The 16,455-nt window shown below is 53.4% G+C and overlaps 4 protein-coding genes across 4 annotated transcripts; all 4 read right to left on the bottom strand.

Moving 5' to 3' along the window:
- Window positions 1-67: 67 nt before the first annotated feature.
- On the bottom strand, window positions 68-568 carry UHO2_00627 (putative TIM17 - mitochondrial inner membrane import translocase subunit; the record flags this gene model as incomplete). Its single annotated transcript, XM_041557247.1, has 1 exon — window positions 68-568. One exon carries the CDS (start codon window positions 566-568, stop codon window positions 68-70), a length of 501 nt encoding a protein of 166 aa, XP_041413181.1.
- Window positions 569-1,357: 789 nt separating this feature from the next.
- UHO2_00626 (uncharacterized protein) lies at window positions 1,358-3,118 on the bottom strand (the record flags this gene model as incomplete). Its single annotated transcript, XM_041557246.1, has 1 exon — window positions 1,358-3,118. The coding sequence occupies one exon, from the start codon at window positions 3,116-3,118 to the stop codon at window positions 1,358-1,360; it is 1,761 nt and encodes a 586-aa protein (XP_041413180.1).
- Window positions 3,119-4,072: 954 nt separating this feature from the next.
- On the bottom strand, window positions 4,073-6,733 carry UHO2_00625 (uncharacterized protein; the record flags this gene model as incomplete). Its single annotated transcript, XM_041557245.1, has 1 exon — window positions 4,073-6,733. One exon carries the CDS (start codon window positions 6,731-6,733, stop codon window positions 4,073-4,075), a length of 2,661 nt encoding a protein of 886 aa, XP_041413179.1.
- Window positions 6,734-8,810: 2,077 nt separating this feature from the next.
- UHO2_00624 (uncharacterized protein) lies at window positions 8,811-13,148 on the bottom strand (the record flags this gene model as incomplete). Its single annotated transcript, XM_041557244.1, has 1 exon — window positions 8,811-13,148. The coding sequence occupies one exon, from the start codon at window positions 13,146-13,148 to the stop codon at window positions 8,811-8,813; it is 4,338 nt and encodes a 1,445-aa protein (XP_041413178.1).
- Window positions 13,149-16,455: the final 3,307 nt, after the last annotated feature.

The raw sequence follows: 16,455 nt of genomic DNA, 5'->3' as shown, positions 1-16,455 counted from the left end.
AATGGTAGTGAAAGTGGTGGTGGTGATGAGAATCGTTCTCAATATTCTTTCAGGCGGTAATGCTGGTCTATGACGAAGCTGGCAGCGCCCCCTGCGCAGGCGCCGTACCAGACAGTGTGTCCGGAATGATCGGAGCAACCTGCTTATTCCCCTCTGCCATCATTCTCTGCATCAATACACCCACACCTTCAAACACACCCAACAAGATTCCGCACATGATCCCCGAGCCGATCGCCGTCTTAGGTCCACTCCTGATCGCCAAACCACCACCAGTCATGAATCCAGCAATAATGGCATTCCATGGATCTTCTTTTTGCCTGATCCCCTTTACTGCGCAGTCGAATGAGGAGAACATTCCACCCCAAACACCAAAGTTTCCTCCCAGAACTGGTGCTCGGGCTTTGATGGCTGATAAGGAACCGGGGAGTCGTTCGCCACGGGGGGAATTGCGGGCTCCTTTGATGCCGTGCCAGATTGTACCGCCGACTGCTCCCATGGCGAATGCACCGCCAAAGTCGTTAAGAATGACCCATGGACAGGGGTCTCTTGTGTGGTCTGCGTGGGACATTTTGTGTGGCTATGGGTGGTGAGGGGCTGAGGTGAAGGTGAGGGTGAGGTTGCTGCTTTTTGGCGATGAGGAGACTACAGCTGCGAACAAGGAGGTTGACGTGCTATGAGCTGATGCAAGGGCGATGCTGTGATGCTGTTGTCGAGAACGAGGACCGAGCGTGCGATGCGTTACGCTAGTGCTGTGTCGGTCGTACGATGCGAGTGGCTGCGAAAGATTCCGACACGAGGCTGAGTGGTCCCTACTCAGATGGTGCTGTTTCTGTGCTTTCCCGTTGCGTAACACAGAAGATGCCGGACAACGTGAGTCGATCTGGATAGGAAAGAGGTTCTGCAACGTCGTTCAAAAGCGTGCTGTGCAATACTTCCAGATGCAGCTGATTCGAATGAAGCTGCTTGTGTGAGGTCGAGCTGGACCGAGAGCGAGGTGAAAGGGCTCCGTGGGATATGCGATAGGTAGTGATGGTGATGGTGCAGAGGTTATGATGATGACGATGATGAGAATTTCGACACACGACCTCATAATCGTCCTTCCGAGAACCCGCAACAACTCTCGGGAAGAACAGAGTGGAAAGCTGAGCCAAGAAAGTCCACTCTTTTGGCAGGTTCAAATTTTAAAAACGATCTCACCAGATCGGGCCTTCTACCCTATCTCACCAAACTGTCCGTACTCAAAATTTCGCGCGAGAAGAAATCACACTCTAACAACATCATCCCTTCCTCACCATAGCAGGTAGATATCGTCGGTCACGACAAAGGAAGTCTATTCTACATCTGGCACCTGGGGCAACTACGCATCCATAGCAGCCCTATTAATCTGCGGAGTCTCCTTAGGATCAACATACGGTACATGCCCCAACCCAACCTTATCACCCAACACCTTCCACCACGGTACACCCTCCGGTCTTGCGCTACCCCCCTTCAACCCTGTGTATTTGAAATCAGCCCACTTGGGGAAATGAGATCTGCACATGAAATTCACCTGCCAATCAGGTTGCATCGAAGTAACTCTCCCACTCCTTTCATCGATGTACCAGCTCTTACAACCACTAGTGAAGACCAATTTGGACATTGCTTTTGCGATCCAGTGCTGTTCGTCCAGTTCCGCTTTGAGTTTTACCTCGAAGGTGGGGACCTTGGCTCGTTGGATGTGTTCGTCTGCGCCAGTGCCTGGCATGTGCTCAATAGCTATTAGTGGGGGTTTGGCGGCAGCAAGGACGGGCTTGGCTACTTCAAGAAGGAAGTTTACCGTGCATTCTGAGGCAAAGATGAGGGATTGGTTACCTGTACCAGTGTTGGCAGCGTTAATCTGACCCATATTCGGGAACCCAGAATTGAGCGAGGAACGATAAGCGATCATTCCTCCCTCTCCGTACTTCTCCCAATGGTCATGTAAGGTTCGGTTGAGACCGACAATCTTCATCGGTGCTCCGGCTTTATGCGGTAGGAAACCGTTAGCCATCACAATGACGTCTGCTTTAATCTTGCGCCCGTCCGCAAGGACGACGTGGTTGGGTTCGATACGAGCGAGTTTCGTGTTCTCGACCTTAACGTTGGGCCTGCGGAGAGTGGGGAGGTAGTCATCGTCGATAATACGACGTTTGCACCCAACCATCAACTCGTCCTTTTTGGGTAAGAGCAGGTTCCAGTACTCCTTAGGAGCGTTCTTCTTCATGTGTGCTTCACATTTCCGTCTCCAGTTCCAACGGAAGAGCCTACCGAGTGGGTTCTGGAGGATCATGATGAAGTGCGATTCCAGCACCAACCAGATAAGCAATCTTTGAAACTTGCGGACGAAAACAAAGTGCTGCACAAGCCACTTAAACCCGGGGATATCATCGAATGGGTTGTGCGGATGAGGTGCAATCCAGTGTTTAGACCTAACGAACTGCGTCAATGTCTTGCTGTGCTCCGCGAGATAGGGTACGCACTGAGTAGCAGAACAACCATTTCCCACCAAAACAACATCCTTTCCCCTAATATCGACCGAATGATCCCAAGCAGCAGTATGGAAAATGGCCCCCTCGAAACTCTCATGCCCTTCGATCTCGCACGGTTTCGGCTGAGAAAGTCCGCCTACAGCACTAACAAAGAACTTGCAAACAAAATGGTGCTTCCCCTCCTCTTTCCGATCTGGCCTCCAATCTTGACTCCAAACATGCCACAATCCCGTATCTCTATCGTATCTAGCCTCGAGCACGGTTGTTTGGAAATGGAAGTTCTTTTGGAGGTTGTGCTCGGCTGCTACGGTACCAAAGTATTGCTTGAGCTCCTTTTGCTGTGGGTAGAAGGTTGACCAGTTGCTTTTGGTGGCGAAGGAAAAGGAGTAGACGGGTGCGGGTACATCGCAGGCACAACCGGGGTAGGTGTTGTTAGTCCAGGTTCCGGCTGGGTTGGGAGACTTTTCGAGGATCTTGAAGTCGTGGATGTTCATTTTGCGCTTGAGTTGACATGCCATCGCAATGCCAGAAACGCCGGCACCGACGATGACCACATCATGATATTCGGGTGTCAGCTTGGGCTGGTCGCATGGTGGGAGTCGGTCGGACATCGTCTTGTTGTGTTCCTTGTGTTCCCTGTCTCTTTGCGAAGGCTCGAAGGAGAAGTGGGGAAGATTGAATCTCGATGAGTTGAGGTCCGATGGCAAAGAGGGGCGATCCTGGTGAAAGAGTGTTTTATAGACAGTGATGACCAACCGTGTTTGCTTAGGACATTGAGAAGAGTTGCGCTGCTTGGCCACGATCTGCAGCAATATAGAAATGCGGAGAGAATGAAGGTAACCACCAGGCACAAGACAGGTTCCCACTAACATTTCCACCGCTTTCACACGCGCCCAAGAATTTCTTCTGACGTCGACGCAACGCCTCGCTCTCTCTTGGCTGTGATGCTCGGCGGTCACCTTCGTTTCCTTTGCTTATGCCTTCCCAGGCGCGCCATCGAAATAATACACGGCCAGGGCCGAAGAAAGACGATTTCCTGTTCAACCTGAGCGTATTCGGCTTCGGGTTTGCGATTGTTGAGCTTCGCTGTTGATCGACTTGGCTTCCATTTGTACAGACCAAGTAGGCTCGAGAGAAGTCAATGTTGAGCTTAACAAAGCGATACGCAGCGTCAAAGTTGATCAGCATGCGAATGATAATGATGAAAGCCTAGTGGACCATCAACTTCGGACTCAAGCGATAGTTCTGAGCTACGCCGTGACAACTCACGATCACAGATACTCGGCCACAGAGATAATGACACGCCAAAAAACGAAAACGACAGTGTGATTCAAAACAAGGTACGGGAGTGTTCAAAATATCGCAAAACTCCGTGTCGGAACTGAACCCCGCACGAAGATGCGAAGCAGTGAGCGGCTAGCATGGAAGAAAAGAGAACGAGTAAGGAATGTCCGTGTATAATATATATAAAAAAAACTTCAAGTGGGCAGGTGATGATGTGCTCTTCCTGTAGCGCTGCTCCTCTGTATAACGAGAGGGTTCTTTTCTTCAGATGTGCTGACCCCTTAGTTGTGCGAGGTAAGGCTCCACTGACTGAGAGGAACTGACTTTGGAGTAGCCTGATCAGCTGCCGAGAGCGATTCCCACTGAGGCTGCCACACGACCTGCAAGGTCTGGGCGCCAGACTGAGCTCCGCCGAGGTCGATCGAAAGCGCAGTGACACCGACGTTGGCCTGGTCCGAGTCCTCAGGTGGCGCACTGTAGACAGCGGTACCGTAGATGCGCTGGGCAGGGGGACCTTGCGAAGTGAAGACAGCGTTGGAAGGGCTCAAGATCTGCAACTTCATCGTTTTGGTGCCTCCAAGGCTAACCTTGCCTACGACACCTGCGTTAGGGTCGGTGATGGAGCTCTGCGTCAAAGTAGCAGTCTTGCCATCGGACGAGATGGAAACAGTGCCGTTGGTCTGAACACGCCACTGAACACTGGTGATCGAGCTGGACTGAGCGATCTCATCCTGAACGAGAACCTGTCGTCGACCGTTGAGCATGCGGATACCTCGCTGAATGGTGCCAGCATTCTGGCCGTAGCAGCTTGACAAATCGCTGATGAACTGGACAGCGTCGGTAGCAGCGGGCTTGAACGAGAGATCACCCGTCTGCGAAACGCCAGTGGATGCGAATGTGTTGTTGGGAAGGCAAGTGGCAACCTGCTGATTCTGGTCGTTGATCACAAGCGTGTTCTGACCGTCAGTGGCCTTGCGGTAATAAGTCCATCGTGCCGATTGCTGAGTCTCGTTCGAGAAGTAGTCGGTGGAAAGGTAGTTGCCGTTGCCGTACTCGCCAGCCCAACGGGTTCCTAGCGCATCGATAACAAAGTCACCAGCATCCAGATCACCGTGCGTCTGGTGACCAGTGAGATTCGAGGCCTTGATGCCGACAAAGACAGCGCTAGGGTCGGTCCACGAGCTTCGCATGCTAGCCCACTGACCTCGCTGGTCGTCGAAGAACCTGTCGAGAGGAAGACCATTCCAGAAGGCACCTTTGGCGGTAGGCTCGTACCAGAACATGCTAAGTGGGTCGAAAGCAGCATCGGCACGGTCACGCTGGTAGAGGGCAGGACGAGCATCGCCGGTGAGCCTGGAATAGAGCATGAGCTGATTGGCAGTGGTAGCAAACTTGTTGGGACCGTTGTCTCCGTAAGCAAAGAGACCACCGGGACCGTTGACGTACATGTGGAAGTCCGAGGTCTTGTACCAGTTGGGGTTGGCAGCCATCATTCCTTGGTCCGAGCCAGTGGCGGTGATGAGCGAAGAAAGAGCGCGACCCTGAGCGTTAGTACCGAAGTACCAGTAGTTGGCGGTCTCAGACCAAGTGCCGTCATCGTAAGCACCTCGCATGCAGTTGTCCCTCATGTTTTCGAGTGCCGAGTTGATAATGCTGTCAGCAATGGCAGTCTGGTTGCTGTCACCGTCACCACGGATGGCAAGAGCACCAGTGAGCATACCACCGTTGCAAACACAGTTCCAATTACCGTTACCGTTGGCAGGCAACTTCCACCAACCGTCTGCGGTAGCGTACTGGTTCTGACCAGGAACGAGGCCGTAGTTGACAATGGCGTCGCGGATCATGGTCCTCTCGGTGTTATTCCAGTCGTTGTAGAGCCAGTCGTAGGCCATAGCAAAGGCCGAGGTCATCTCGGCAACATCGAGGAAATGAGCAGCGTTCCAGCGAGTGCCGTTCTGACCGAAGGAGCTTGGGGTGTTGCCGGCAGCGTTGTTCAGCTCGAGGTAGAGACGGTTCTTGAAAGCGGTGTTGTTCGAGATCTTGTAAGCATAGGCGAAAGCCTTGACTCGCTGCTGAACCTCACGGCTGACATCGAGAATACCCGAGCCAGTGAAACCTCCATCAGCTACATAAGCGACGGGGGGTTTGCTCGACCAGTTGGTGGCATTGGTGAAGATGGTGCTGTTCCAGACGGTGAGGTAGGCGTCGTTGGCGATCTTGGTGGGCAAGCAATCCCATTCGGCTTCGGTGGTCATGATACGGGGGTGAGGACGAAGGCTGGTAAGGCTGTTGGTGGCAGTCCACGAGTCGGAGCAAGAGCTGTTGTGAGCCTGACCGTTGTAAGCAGGTGCGGAGGTGTCGACGTTGCTGGCGACAAAGGAGGGGTTGCTGTAGGGGTCGGTGCCCTGGTAGAAGAGCATGTTGTTGCCGCCGTTCTTGGCAGCCTGCTGAGCAGCAGTAAGAGCAGCGCCTTGAACGTTGGGCGACGAACCGCTGCCTAGACCACCAGATCCGCCGCTGCTGCCACCACTGGAGGAGTTGTCGTCCTTGGCAGCGCGTGAGCCAAAGACACCGCCGAGAACGGCACCAGCAATGACGAGGATGAGGATGGGAACACCGATCTTGATCCACTTGGAGACACCGTGCTTGGGCTTGGCGTAAGAGTAGGTGGCAGCAGCCTGAGTAGCCGCATTGCGCTGCTGACCGTAACCGGCAGCGTTGCGACCGCCGTAGAGACCCTCTTGAGACTCTTTGTAAGCAGAGCCCTGGTATCCGGAAGCGTGGTCGGGGTAGTCATGGTACCCAGCGGCAGCGGGACCACTGCTGTAGCCCTGAGGGTAGTCTTGCTGGTAGGCACCCTGCTGGTGAGACTGCTGGTAGCGCTCATCGTACTGAGACGCGTTGGAGTGAATGTAAGGGTCCTGGGGTCGTTGATACGACATGATGAGAGAGGGAATGTAGGGGACCTGCCTCGTTGTAAGATCGCTGCAATGCAATAGATGGTTGGAAGGAAGAGGAGAAAGATCAGCGACGTGTCCAGTTCGACAGTCGAAGGGTGATTTTATGAGGTGCTTGCTTACCTTCTGACGATCTAGGGACCTAGGTGGCTTGTGGGGTTGACGGTGATGGTGGTGGTGGTGGTGGTGGTGGTGATGACAATAGCAACGACAGCAATGCGAGACGCTCAAGTGGGGTTCGGCGAGGCTCAAGCGTCAAGAAGGGTTGCTGGACTTGGCCAGGCTCTCGCAAATGAATGTGAGGCTTGACAGGCTTGGCTTCCCGCGGCAGCAGCAGCAGCACGGCAGAAACGCTGCAGAAACGAAAGACACACAGGGGCCAGCAATGGAGCAGTGTGACCTGAATTTCATTCCTGAGCATCGAAAGCAAAGAAAAATCAAAATGCTCTCTTCCTGGCTGTGCAGCCGCAAACCATGCTTAGCTCGGCGCGCAGGTCCGAGCGAGCCCTTTTATTTTTGATTCTATTCGACGAAAGTTCAATCGGCAGCGTCGGCAGAAAGGGGCTCTGCTGGCATGGCGGCAGCGAAGCATCCTCAGCGAAGCATCCTCAGTGAAGCATCCTCAGTGAAGCATCCTCAACCTCGGCGACTTTCTTTCTTTTTTGGCTGCTCGGCGCGAAGCTGCAGCCACATAAACAACACTTTTAAAAAAAAAAAAAAAAAAAAAAAAAAAAAAACACACACACACACACACATATATATACACACACACACACACACATATATATACACACACACACACACAAGACCAGGTTTCCTTCCCCTCACGGTCACGGATGAGCAAAAAGGCGCTTCAGAGCAGCAGGATTGCGTTGCGTGGTGCAGCTTGTCTATTCGCTCTGAACGGCGCTTCGTCGCCGACAAGCCTTGCTCTTCTGAACATCTTCGAGCCATGTCCATCTCCACAACCAAGTCCCAAGTCCATCGCTGGCTATGATAGCCACTCGACAGAGCCTGCTTGATATTACATCCGGAAGATGAAACCTGATGCGGGCTCTCAGACCTTCAGTGATCAAACCATTCAGAGCAATCTTTTCTGACCATCGACGAGCCAAAAGCCAAAGTTTCGCTTTGGTGAGCGCGTCGACCTTCTCTTCTTGGCGTTTCGATCCTTGATCGTGTGTGTGTTTCCAAGCGCGTATGTGGTGTTTCTCTGTGTGTGCCTGCCGAGGTTCGAGTTTTTCAGGAATGGTTATCACGTGATAAAAGTCACCTGATGTGATCCGTGGTCAGAGATTTTGCCAAGTCATCGCGCAGCTTACAGAATGCACTCTCTCCAATCACCACCTATATTCACGCAGCTGCTCGCTTAGCAGAATCTCGCCGACTCTTCAGGTGTTTTCCCACCCTGTTTTTCCCCCCCTTGTCTTGCCGCTCTCTTGCGCTCATCTGGCCCCCTTTACGGCGGTCCGGGAGCCTCTCGAGCCTGTGAGCATACTCACGCTCATCACGCGATCCTAATCTCCTTTATGCTCTCCTATTGTCTTTGTTATGGTATGAATTGATGGTTCGGAATGCTGTAGCCCGTTGGCTTAACCTTAAACAGATCTCTCTTAGAAGGCAGAATTTGCTGGCTGTCATGCTCCGCAGCCGATCGAGAGTCGAACAATGTCGGCGCTGCTTCTGTTCGGCTGCAATGCCGATCGGTTCTCAAAGACGCTTCGCTTTGACCCTTTCTATGATGGCGTCAAACGGACCCCGTCGTGCCTGCTTCTACGGCATGACAGAGCATTCGCGGATATCTTGCGGCACACCTGTTGTGCCTGGTGAGGCCAAACATCGCATACAAAGCTCGACGATGCTCAGACGTTCCCATACAGACCAAGCTGACCACTGAAAGCCGTTGCTTGTTGCCGAGCTATGCATCTTCGCTCATCATTATACTTTTCACAGAACTCTGCTTGATGCACAGTGTGACGATGTTGCTCTTCTCATACTGTTACATTTCAATGGAGGAGAATTCATAGACATGATAGGATTCCACTTGCAGTGGGTAAAGGCTTCATCGGCGATGCGAACCCACTCGCATCGATCCCGATAGCATGCTCGGGTCCACCGAAGCTGGCATGATACCGTCTTCTGGAACAGGCGATCGAATGAATGGACTCGGACTCGTCGATCCACGACCCATGTGGCTGGATCCGACATCAGACGGGAGCGAAAAAAGCCCATTGCGACCATGATCTTCAAACGGCGCAGCTCCACCAACCAGTCCACTCGGCGCCATGGCCGTGTAGCTTCCACCATCTACATCTGAGCTCTGTGGGATCACCAGCGCGTTGCTTCCATGCATTGACGCTTTCGCCTCGTCCTCCTTACGTGCTTCTTCCTCCTTCGACTTATCCTCTTCAGCCTCAATGATCGGAGGAGGTGCTACTTCAGGTACGACAAGACGGCCTGCTTTCCATCGCGCACCGCAAGCGTTGCACAGCTGCGATGGTCCTTTGGGTCCACGTCGCCACATGGGTGTCTTGGTCTTACCGCAAGCACCGCAGCTCTTGATCGAGCCGTCAGGGTTGTGTGTTGCAACGTGTCGCTTTCGCTTCGGTGGCTTGGGCGGTGTGGCACCAGGTTCGGTCTTGACACCGTTCGGACCGATTACGGCCAGTCCGATGCCTTCGTAGGAGAAGCTGACGTCGTCGTGTGCACCTGCTTTGCGTTTGACTATGGGTCGACCCTGGATGCATTGAGGTCGTACCGCGAAACGGTCCTGCAGGTGATCCTCGAGACCTTGCGGCAACATTGCTGGAGCAACGCGTGGCAGAATGAAGCGACGATCCGGCATCTGGCTGTACAGATCCACAAACGTGTCGGTCGTTTCCTTCTGGATCTTGATCTCTTCCATTGGCAAGTCGAGCAGGTGGTAGCGGATCTCGGGGACCAAGAACTCAGCTACATCCGGCTCGAGTTCGATCTCGGGCTCTCGCTTGGCCGGCTGCAACGTCATGGTGCCGGGCACTCGACCAAATGCTTCCCAGAGACTCTCGGTCACGCCGCCCTTAATGCTCCAAGTGAGAGGATACACCTCGTGCTTCTTGCTCTGAGAGTAGTCTAGAGACAGAGAAGTGTCGGTAGCTTTCTGTTTGACAGCCTTGTTACCCTTCTTACCGCCTGCTGCAGTGCTGCCCTTCTTCTTCTTGTTGCCCGATGCTGCCTCGTCCTTCTTATCGACGACCTCTGGCGATGCGGTAGGTGAAGCAGTGCCATTCGCGGAGGTGCTGCTCTGTACGGGTGTCGAAGGTGCGCTGGCCGCGTTCAGCTTGGCCTCTTCGGCCGCTTTGCGTTTGAGCTCCTCCTCCAACTCGCAAAGTCCACTTCCATCAGCAGCATCTGATCCAAGTGAAGGAGCAAAGAAGCTCAGCTTGAGCTCAGGCTCAATCCTCTGACTCTCCTCATCTTCCGAGTCATTGTCGAAGAAGCCACGCCTCTCCTTCTTGACCTTTGGAGCGGACGGTCGCTCCATACCCTCTGTGCGCTCTACAAGACACTTCCAAAGCGGCAGGATGAAGCGCATGCTTGGGTTCTCGCGGAACTCGACAATGATCACGGGCGGCTCCGGGGGGCCGTCGGTGGGCCAGCTGGGAGGAGGGTGACGCAGCTTGTTTGAGATCGGTGCCTGGTGCTGATGCTGCTGCATTTGGTGTTGCTGCTGAAGCATCTGCTGCTTCTCCTTTTGCTGCTTCTGTACTTGTTGTTTGTCTGTCTGCGCTTTGGCCTTAGCTTCCGCTTTGGCCTTCTTCTTGGCTTCGCGCTCTTCGATCTTGGCCTGCTTCTTGTTTGTTTTGGCCGCTTCGTCTACTTTGCTCTTCTTTGTCTTCTTTCCATCCGCTGTGGTCGAAGCAGAGGCGCCGGCACGAGAACCTGACGCAGCAGCGGCATTGTTGGCTGCAGCTGCGTTCCGTGCCTCGTCCTGTCGGAGCTGGGCAGTGATGGCCTGGATCCATACGCCAAGGGCTTTGAGCTGGTTCGGATTGGCTTTGCCTGAGGCTGCAATGTGGAGCAGCTCCTGCAGTTCGGGGTTGAGCGCTGCGGTGGCGTTGACCCGAGACACTAGCACAGCGTCGATGGCTGGCGGAGGCGGAGGACCTGCTGGACGACCCGGTGCCGGAGCTGCACCTGCATTTAGAACTGCATTGGCAGGCGGCTTGGGCGCTGTCGAAGCCTGACCTGCTGCGGGAGCTGTCTGTGTCACGGTTACTGCTGCTGGAGTGGTAGCGGTTGTCGGAGCCGAGCTGGAAGCTGATGCGGGAGCAGCAGTAGCAGACGTGGACGCAGTCGGCTTTGACGAAGACGCTGTCGTTCGTGCAGCCGGTTTCGGAGCTGCCAAAGCACCCGAAGCAGAATTCGAGGCAGACGCACCTCCCGCTGACGGAGCCGAAGCCGGATTCGCGCTAGAAGGAATGTTGTTCTGGTTGATGCTCGGTGGTCTAGGCAAGGAGGGTGTCGTCATGGGTGGTCGTGGAAGGGACACAGGCATTGCGATCGGCTTCGGCGCAAGCGTGACAGGAGTTGAAACTGTCGTCGCCGGCTTGCTCTCAGCATTGCTGGTTGCGGTCGCAGTCGCTCCGGATGCAGAGGTCGATGTTACAGCAGGCTTGACCGGTGTCGGAGGGGTGGCAGCTGCAGGAGCAGAAGCAGTGCTTACAGGCTTCACTGCTTGTGTTGATGCAGCTGTCGTCGCCGGTGTCGAGGCAGAGGTTGATGAAGCTGCCGTTGGGGCTGTCACTTGAGTCTTGGCTGGTGCAATGGGACGAGCAGCTGCCGGCCCTGCGATGGGCGTTGCTGGCAGGGTGGGTGTAGGCATGGCCGCAGGTTTTGACACAGCCGACGTCGCTGCAGTCGTCGCGTTGCTGGAAGCGGGTACTGCAGATGCAGCCGGACGAACAATCGGTGGTTTGGTCGAGGCTGTTGGGGGACGAGCTAATGGCACGGCTGGCTGAGACACCGAAAGCATCGCACGCGGCGAAGGCAGTTGCGGCGTATGAGGCTGAGGCAGCGGCTGCGATGGAGCCATGCGTGCATAGCTGGGTCTGCCTCCATACGATACGGGTCCGCGCAGTCCGCCGATCAGATTCATGGCGGGAGGCAACTCGTAGTCGGGTCGCACCTCCCAGAATTTGGTCTTCATGAAGACGTGAGGACCAACGTGGATGTCGGCACGTCCGAGCTGAATCAGAATATGGGGCTCGCGTGGGTTGAGACCATGGAGCAGACTGAGTGGCAGCACATTCGGGTAGATCATGCCGGATCTGACACGCTGACTGAAGGGCGTGAGCAGCGATGAGAGGTGCGAGAGTCGGGACTGTCGCAACGACTGAAGCAACACCAGGCTCTCTTCGATGGTAGCTGGCTCTCGTCGTCGCCTACGAGCTTCCCTGCGGCTCTCTTCAGCCTCGCTGTCGAGGTCTGAGTCGTCAGACATGACTGAATAGTCATCGCTGTCGCTACCAGTGTCAAGAGAAGACGTCTCTGAAGCGCCCATGGCCATAGCAGCTTGTACACTTGCATTGTCGAGCATCGGCATTTCTGGTCGAATGTCGGTATAGGGTAGCTGGAAGGGCAGTACAAGCTCCGGAAGCGCCTTGCGACCACCGCCGGCTGCTGTCAGCATGGCAGGTATTGTCGCGTCGGGTGCTGCTCCAATGGTACCGCCCGCAGTGCTGGGAGCTGGACGATACACCAAGTCATCCTGGGCTTTAACCTGATTCGCGCGACGCTTCTGCTTAGGTTTGCCGGTGCATCCTGGCTGCTTATTTGCTTTGGCTTTGCTAACTTTCTTCGGAGCTGCGGTCGCATCGGACTCGGCGTTTGTTGCGGCTGACTGCTGACCTGACTGCGATGATGGCGCTGTTGTTTGTGTAGCGGGCTGCTTTGGCGCTATTGGTGTAACCGACTGTGGAGCACCTCCGTTCACAGCATTGGCGGCCTTCGCAGCAGCAGCCTTGGCTGCGGCATCGTGAAGACTGACTGCACTGGCAGGAGGAGGAGGCCGTTGAGGAGTCTGCGTCACAGCGGGCGCAGAGCTTGCATCGCTTTTCGTTGTTGATGGGTCATTCTGCTGCGATTTGGGTAGTAACGGCTGCTGATATTTTGTGGTTGTCTGTTGTGGTGGTGGTGGTGCAGGTTGTCGTTGCTGCTGAATCTGCTTTTGCTGTGGTTGAGATTGAGGTTGCAAGCTTGTCTGCGCTTTTGACGATGGTGGTGGTGGTGGTGATGGTGTGCGTGGGAAAGAGTCGGCGTTGGAGGCAGGGTTGGCAGAAGAAGAAGCGGATCCGGCCGAAGCAGGGCCAGGATGAACCTGGATGCTATTTGAGCTGGCTCCCTCCGACCCGATGCTCATGATCCCGCTGAGCAACTCGAGCTCAGCCTATATTACAAAGGTTGAGTTTAAAGTTGTTGAGTGAATGGATGCATGCAGAGAGCGAGAGGGGGTTAGGAGGCCGACGAAAGGTTGCGAATAGTAGCGTACTTGAATGCAGATCGACTATGTATGCGGTAGGCGTGCGTCAATTTTATCCGATAGCAATTGTTAGAAGAAGATAGGCAGCGATCGTCAAGCTGGTGCAATGCAACCGTGCCCAACTGGTGTGAACTTGTCGTTGCGAAAAGAGCGGGATTCGAAGAAGATCGTACGACGATGCCGGCCCAGCCAGACGCAGTACAGGTTGAAATCAGGCGTGGCGGGCGGCGTGTTCCGTAGCAGAAGTATACGGGTGAATGTGGTTGAAGGTAAAGAAGTGATGTGGAGTGGAAGGATCGTGAAGAGAGCGAGGTGTGGAAAGAAGCGAGGTTATCGAGCGGGCTCGTCCGTTGAGGGCCGAAAGAGAAGAGGAACAGATTGATGCCAAGAAGGCGAACGGACGTGACAGAGCACAGATTGAGAGAGAGCTGGAAGATGACGAAGAAGAGCCGGAAAGCAACAAGCCATCCGCTCACTCTTCAGACTGTGGATCGGTTAACGTGCACGCACGCGGGCGAAAGGCTAGGGGCCCTCTCTTCTTGAGCCTCCCCATGAAAAGGAGAAGAAGAAGAAGAAAGAAAAAAACAAAAACAAAAACAAAAGAAAAAAACAAAAGAAAAAAATCGTTAATAAAACAAAACAGGTCACAACAGAGAAAGGAAACGCCTTCAGCTGGCCCAAGCGCAGACAAGGGGGTTTCAATTTTAAATTTAAATTATTATTTTTTTTTTCGAAAACTCAAGTTTTTTTTTGAGTTTTCACTTGTGTTGAATATTCCTTACTTACATAAGCTCTGACATTTTGGAAAATACTCTAATTTTTGAAAACACTGCTTCAGCAGTACCAATGTGGCAGAGTTTTCAGAATTGGACCTGAGTCTTCACTCACATGATGTTGCATGTGATGTTGCACATGATTTACTCATGCAAATGCCTCCAATTTTCCTGCACAGCTTGTTTTGCATGAACCCACAGTGTCAATAATGACTGTATCTACTTTGAAGGTGTGACAGGAGTGTCAAAGATGGTGGAGCTACAAGGTGGTTTGGATTCCAGAACTCCTTCATTTTCCAGCCAACACTTCATTTTCTGGCTGACACTGCCCTCCCTTGGTTGGTTTCAAAAATTCACCCACTAAAAACTCAGCATACATTTGAGGGTGCCAATTTCCTGAGCTTTTTTGAGTATTGGAATACTCTAGTTTTCGAGGGCAAAAAAAAAAAAAAAAAAAAAACTGAAACCCCCTAGTGTGAAGTCGATGTTTGGATGCTGGCAACCGATCTGCACACAGAACGCAGTTGGCCTTGAGTCTCACCCAATCTGGACAATCAGATGGAAGGCAAACTACTGGCTTCGGTGTGCGTATGTGGGAGAGATAGCAGCACAAGCTCGGGTCAGGAAGAACAAAAATGGAGAGTCCAAGGAAGGCTTTTGTCATGGGGCCAGATGCGCTGGAGGCGGGAAGAAGTGAAGTCATTTGAAGGAGTGCAGAAATCACAGGATTGGGCTAAGCAAGAGCTTAAAGAAGAGTTTGCTGAGATCAGTAGTAGAAGTGACCCTAGGGCATAACTCATCAGGATCAGTAGGAACAATGTCACTACTACAGGATTCAGTGGGAATCGCGATATCACGCTGAGTATGACAGATCTCGCAGGAATCGGTCAGAGAGGTGCCTGTAAGTGGTCACATGCCAGAGACTAGTTGTGGGTGTTATTCGATCAGTATAGATGGGGTTGATTGAGTAAGTTCTACTTGGTATGTTTCAACTAAATGTAACTAGATGACTGTGTACTGGAAGGTCTCAGCTGACTGCCTTGAACACTCCATTCAGAGGTTGCATGGTGTCATGGGCCTGGATGCTCAAGAAGCAGGAGGGTCACTGATTCATATGGAAGGAGCACAGGTATCGAAGATCTATCTGATACCATTAGAGAGCATGGTCATAGTGCAGTCTCCATGGAGACCATGGACTCCTACAGACTCACATGCAAAGGAGGACCAAGCCCATATGCAAGGAGGGGCAGACACAGCCACAAAGAGGACCAAGCTCAAGGAGCATGCAGATGGTTACCACTCAGGGGCTCAAGAGACAAGAGTCAAAGGAACTGTCACCAGTCAAAGGAGAAGGAGCAGTGTATAGGGAACCAGCAAGCAGGTCCTGAGGAGGAGGAGCAGTGTTGAAGGAGTTGACACCACTCAGGAGGCACAGGGGTGCCAAGCAAGCAGGATAGCAAGGAGGAGGAGCAGTGTCGAAGGAGTCGACACAGCTCAAGAGGCACAGGGGTGCCAAGCAAGCAGGAGAGGCCCCCTGAACAGTACTCGATGAAGAAGGTACTCTCTGGAGAGAGAGCAGGAGCAGCGTCGCTGGCGATGCTGTGAAGAGGTATATAACCATGCTTTCTCATCATCAAAGGTCGAGTGGATCCTCATCCACTCTACACACAACTGTCATGGGCCTGAATGCTCAAGAAGCAGGAGGGTCACTGGTTCATATGGAAGGAGCACAGGTATCGAAGATCTAGTCGATACCATTAGAGAGCATGGTCATAGTGCAGTCTCCATGGAGACCATGGACTCCTATGGACTCACATGCAAAGGAGGACCAAGCCCATATGCAAGGAGGGCCAGGCACAGCCACGAAGAGGACCAAGCTCAAGGAGCATGCAGATGGTTACCACTCAGGGGCTCGAGAGACAAGAGTCAAAGGAACTGTCACTGGTCAAAGGAGAAGGAGCAGTGTATAGGGAACCGGCAAGCAGGTCCTGAGGAGGAGGAGCAGTGTCAAAGGAGTCGACACCAGGTCCTGAGGAGGAGGAGCAGTGTTGAAGGAGTCGACACCACTCAGGAGGCACAAGGGTGCCAAACAAGCAGGATAGCAAGGAGGAGGAGCAGTGTCAAAGGAGTCGACACAGCTCAAGAGTCTGTGCTGACGACGGAGTCAGTCGGATCAGCATGCTTCAACTAGTCGGCCAATCCGAACAAGTATTCAGAGCTGTGCCGACGACGGAGTCAGTCAGATCAGCACGCTTCAACTAGTCGGCCGATCTGAACAAGTATTCGGAGCTGTGCCAACGTCGGAGTCAGTCAAATCAGCATGCTTCAACTAGTCGGCCAATCCAAACAAGTCGAGATGGAACTGAGCCAATGTGACCACATGACCAGGGGGTATGGTCATGAGGTTCAAAAGG

Source organism: Ustilago hordei, assembly GCF_900519145.1.
Source record: "Ustilago hordei strain Uho2 genome assembly, contig: UHO2_contig_01, whole genome shotgun sequence".
In the NCBI taxonomy this organism is placed as follows: Eukaryota; Fungi; Basidiomycota; class Ustilaginomycetes; order Ustilaginales; family Ustilaginaceae; genus Ustilago; species Ustilago hordei.
The sequence above is the reverse complement of the archived record's forward strand: the minus strand, read 5'-3'. Positions and strand labels throughout refer to the sequence as shown.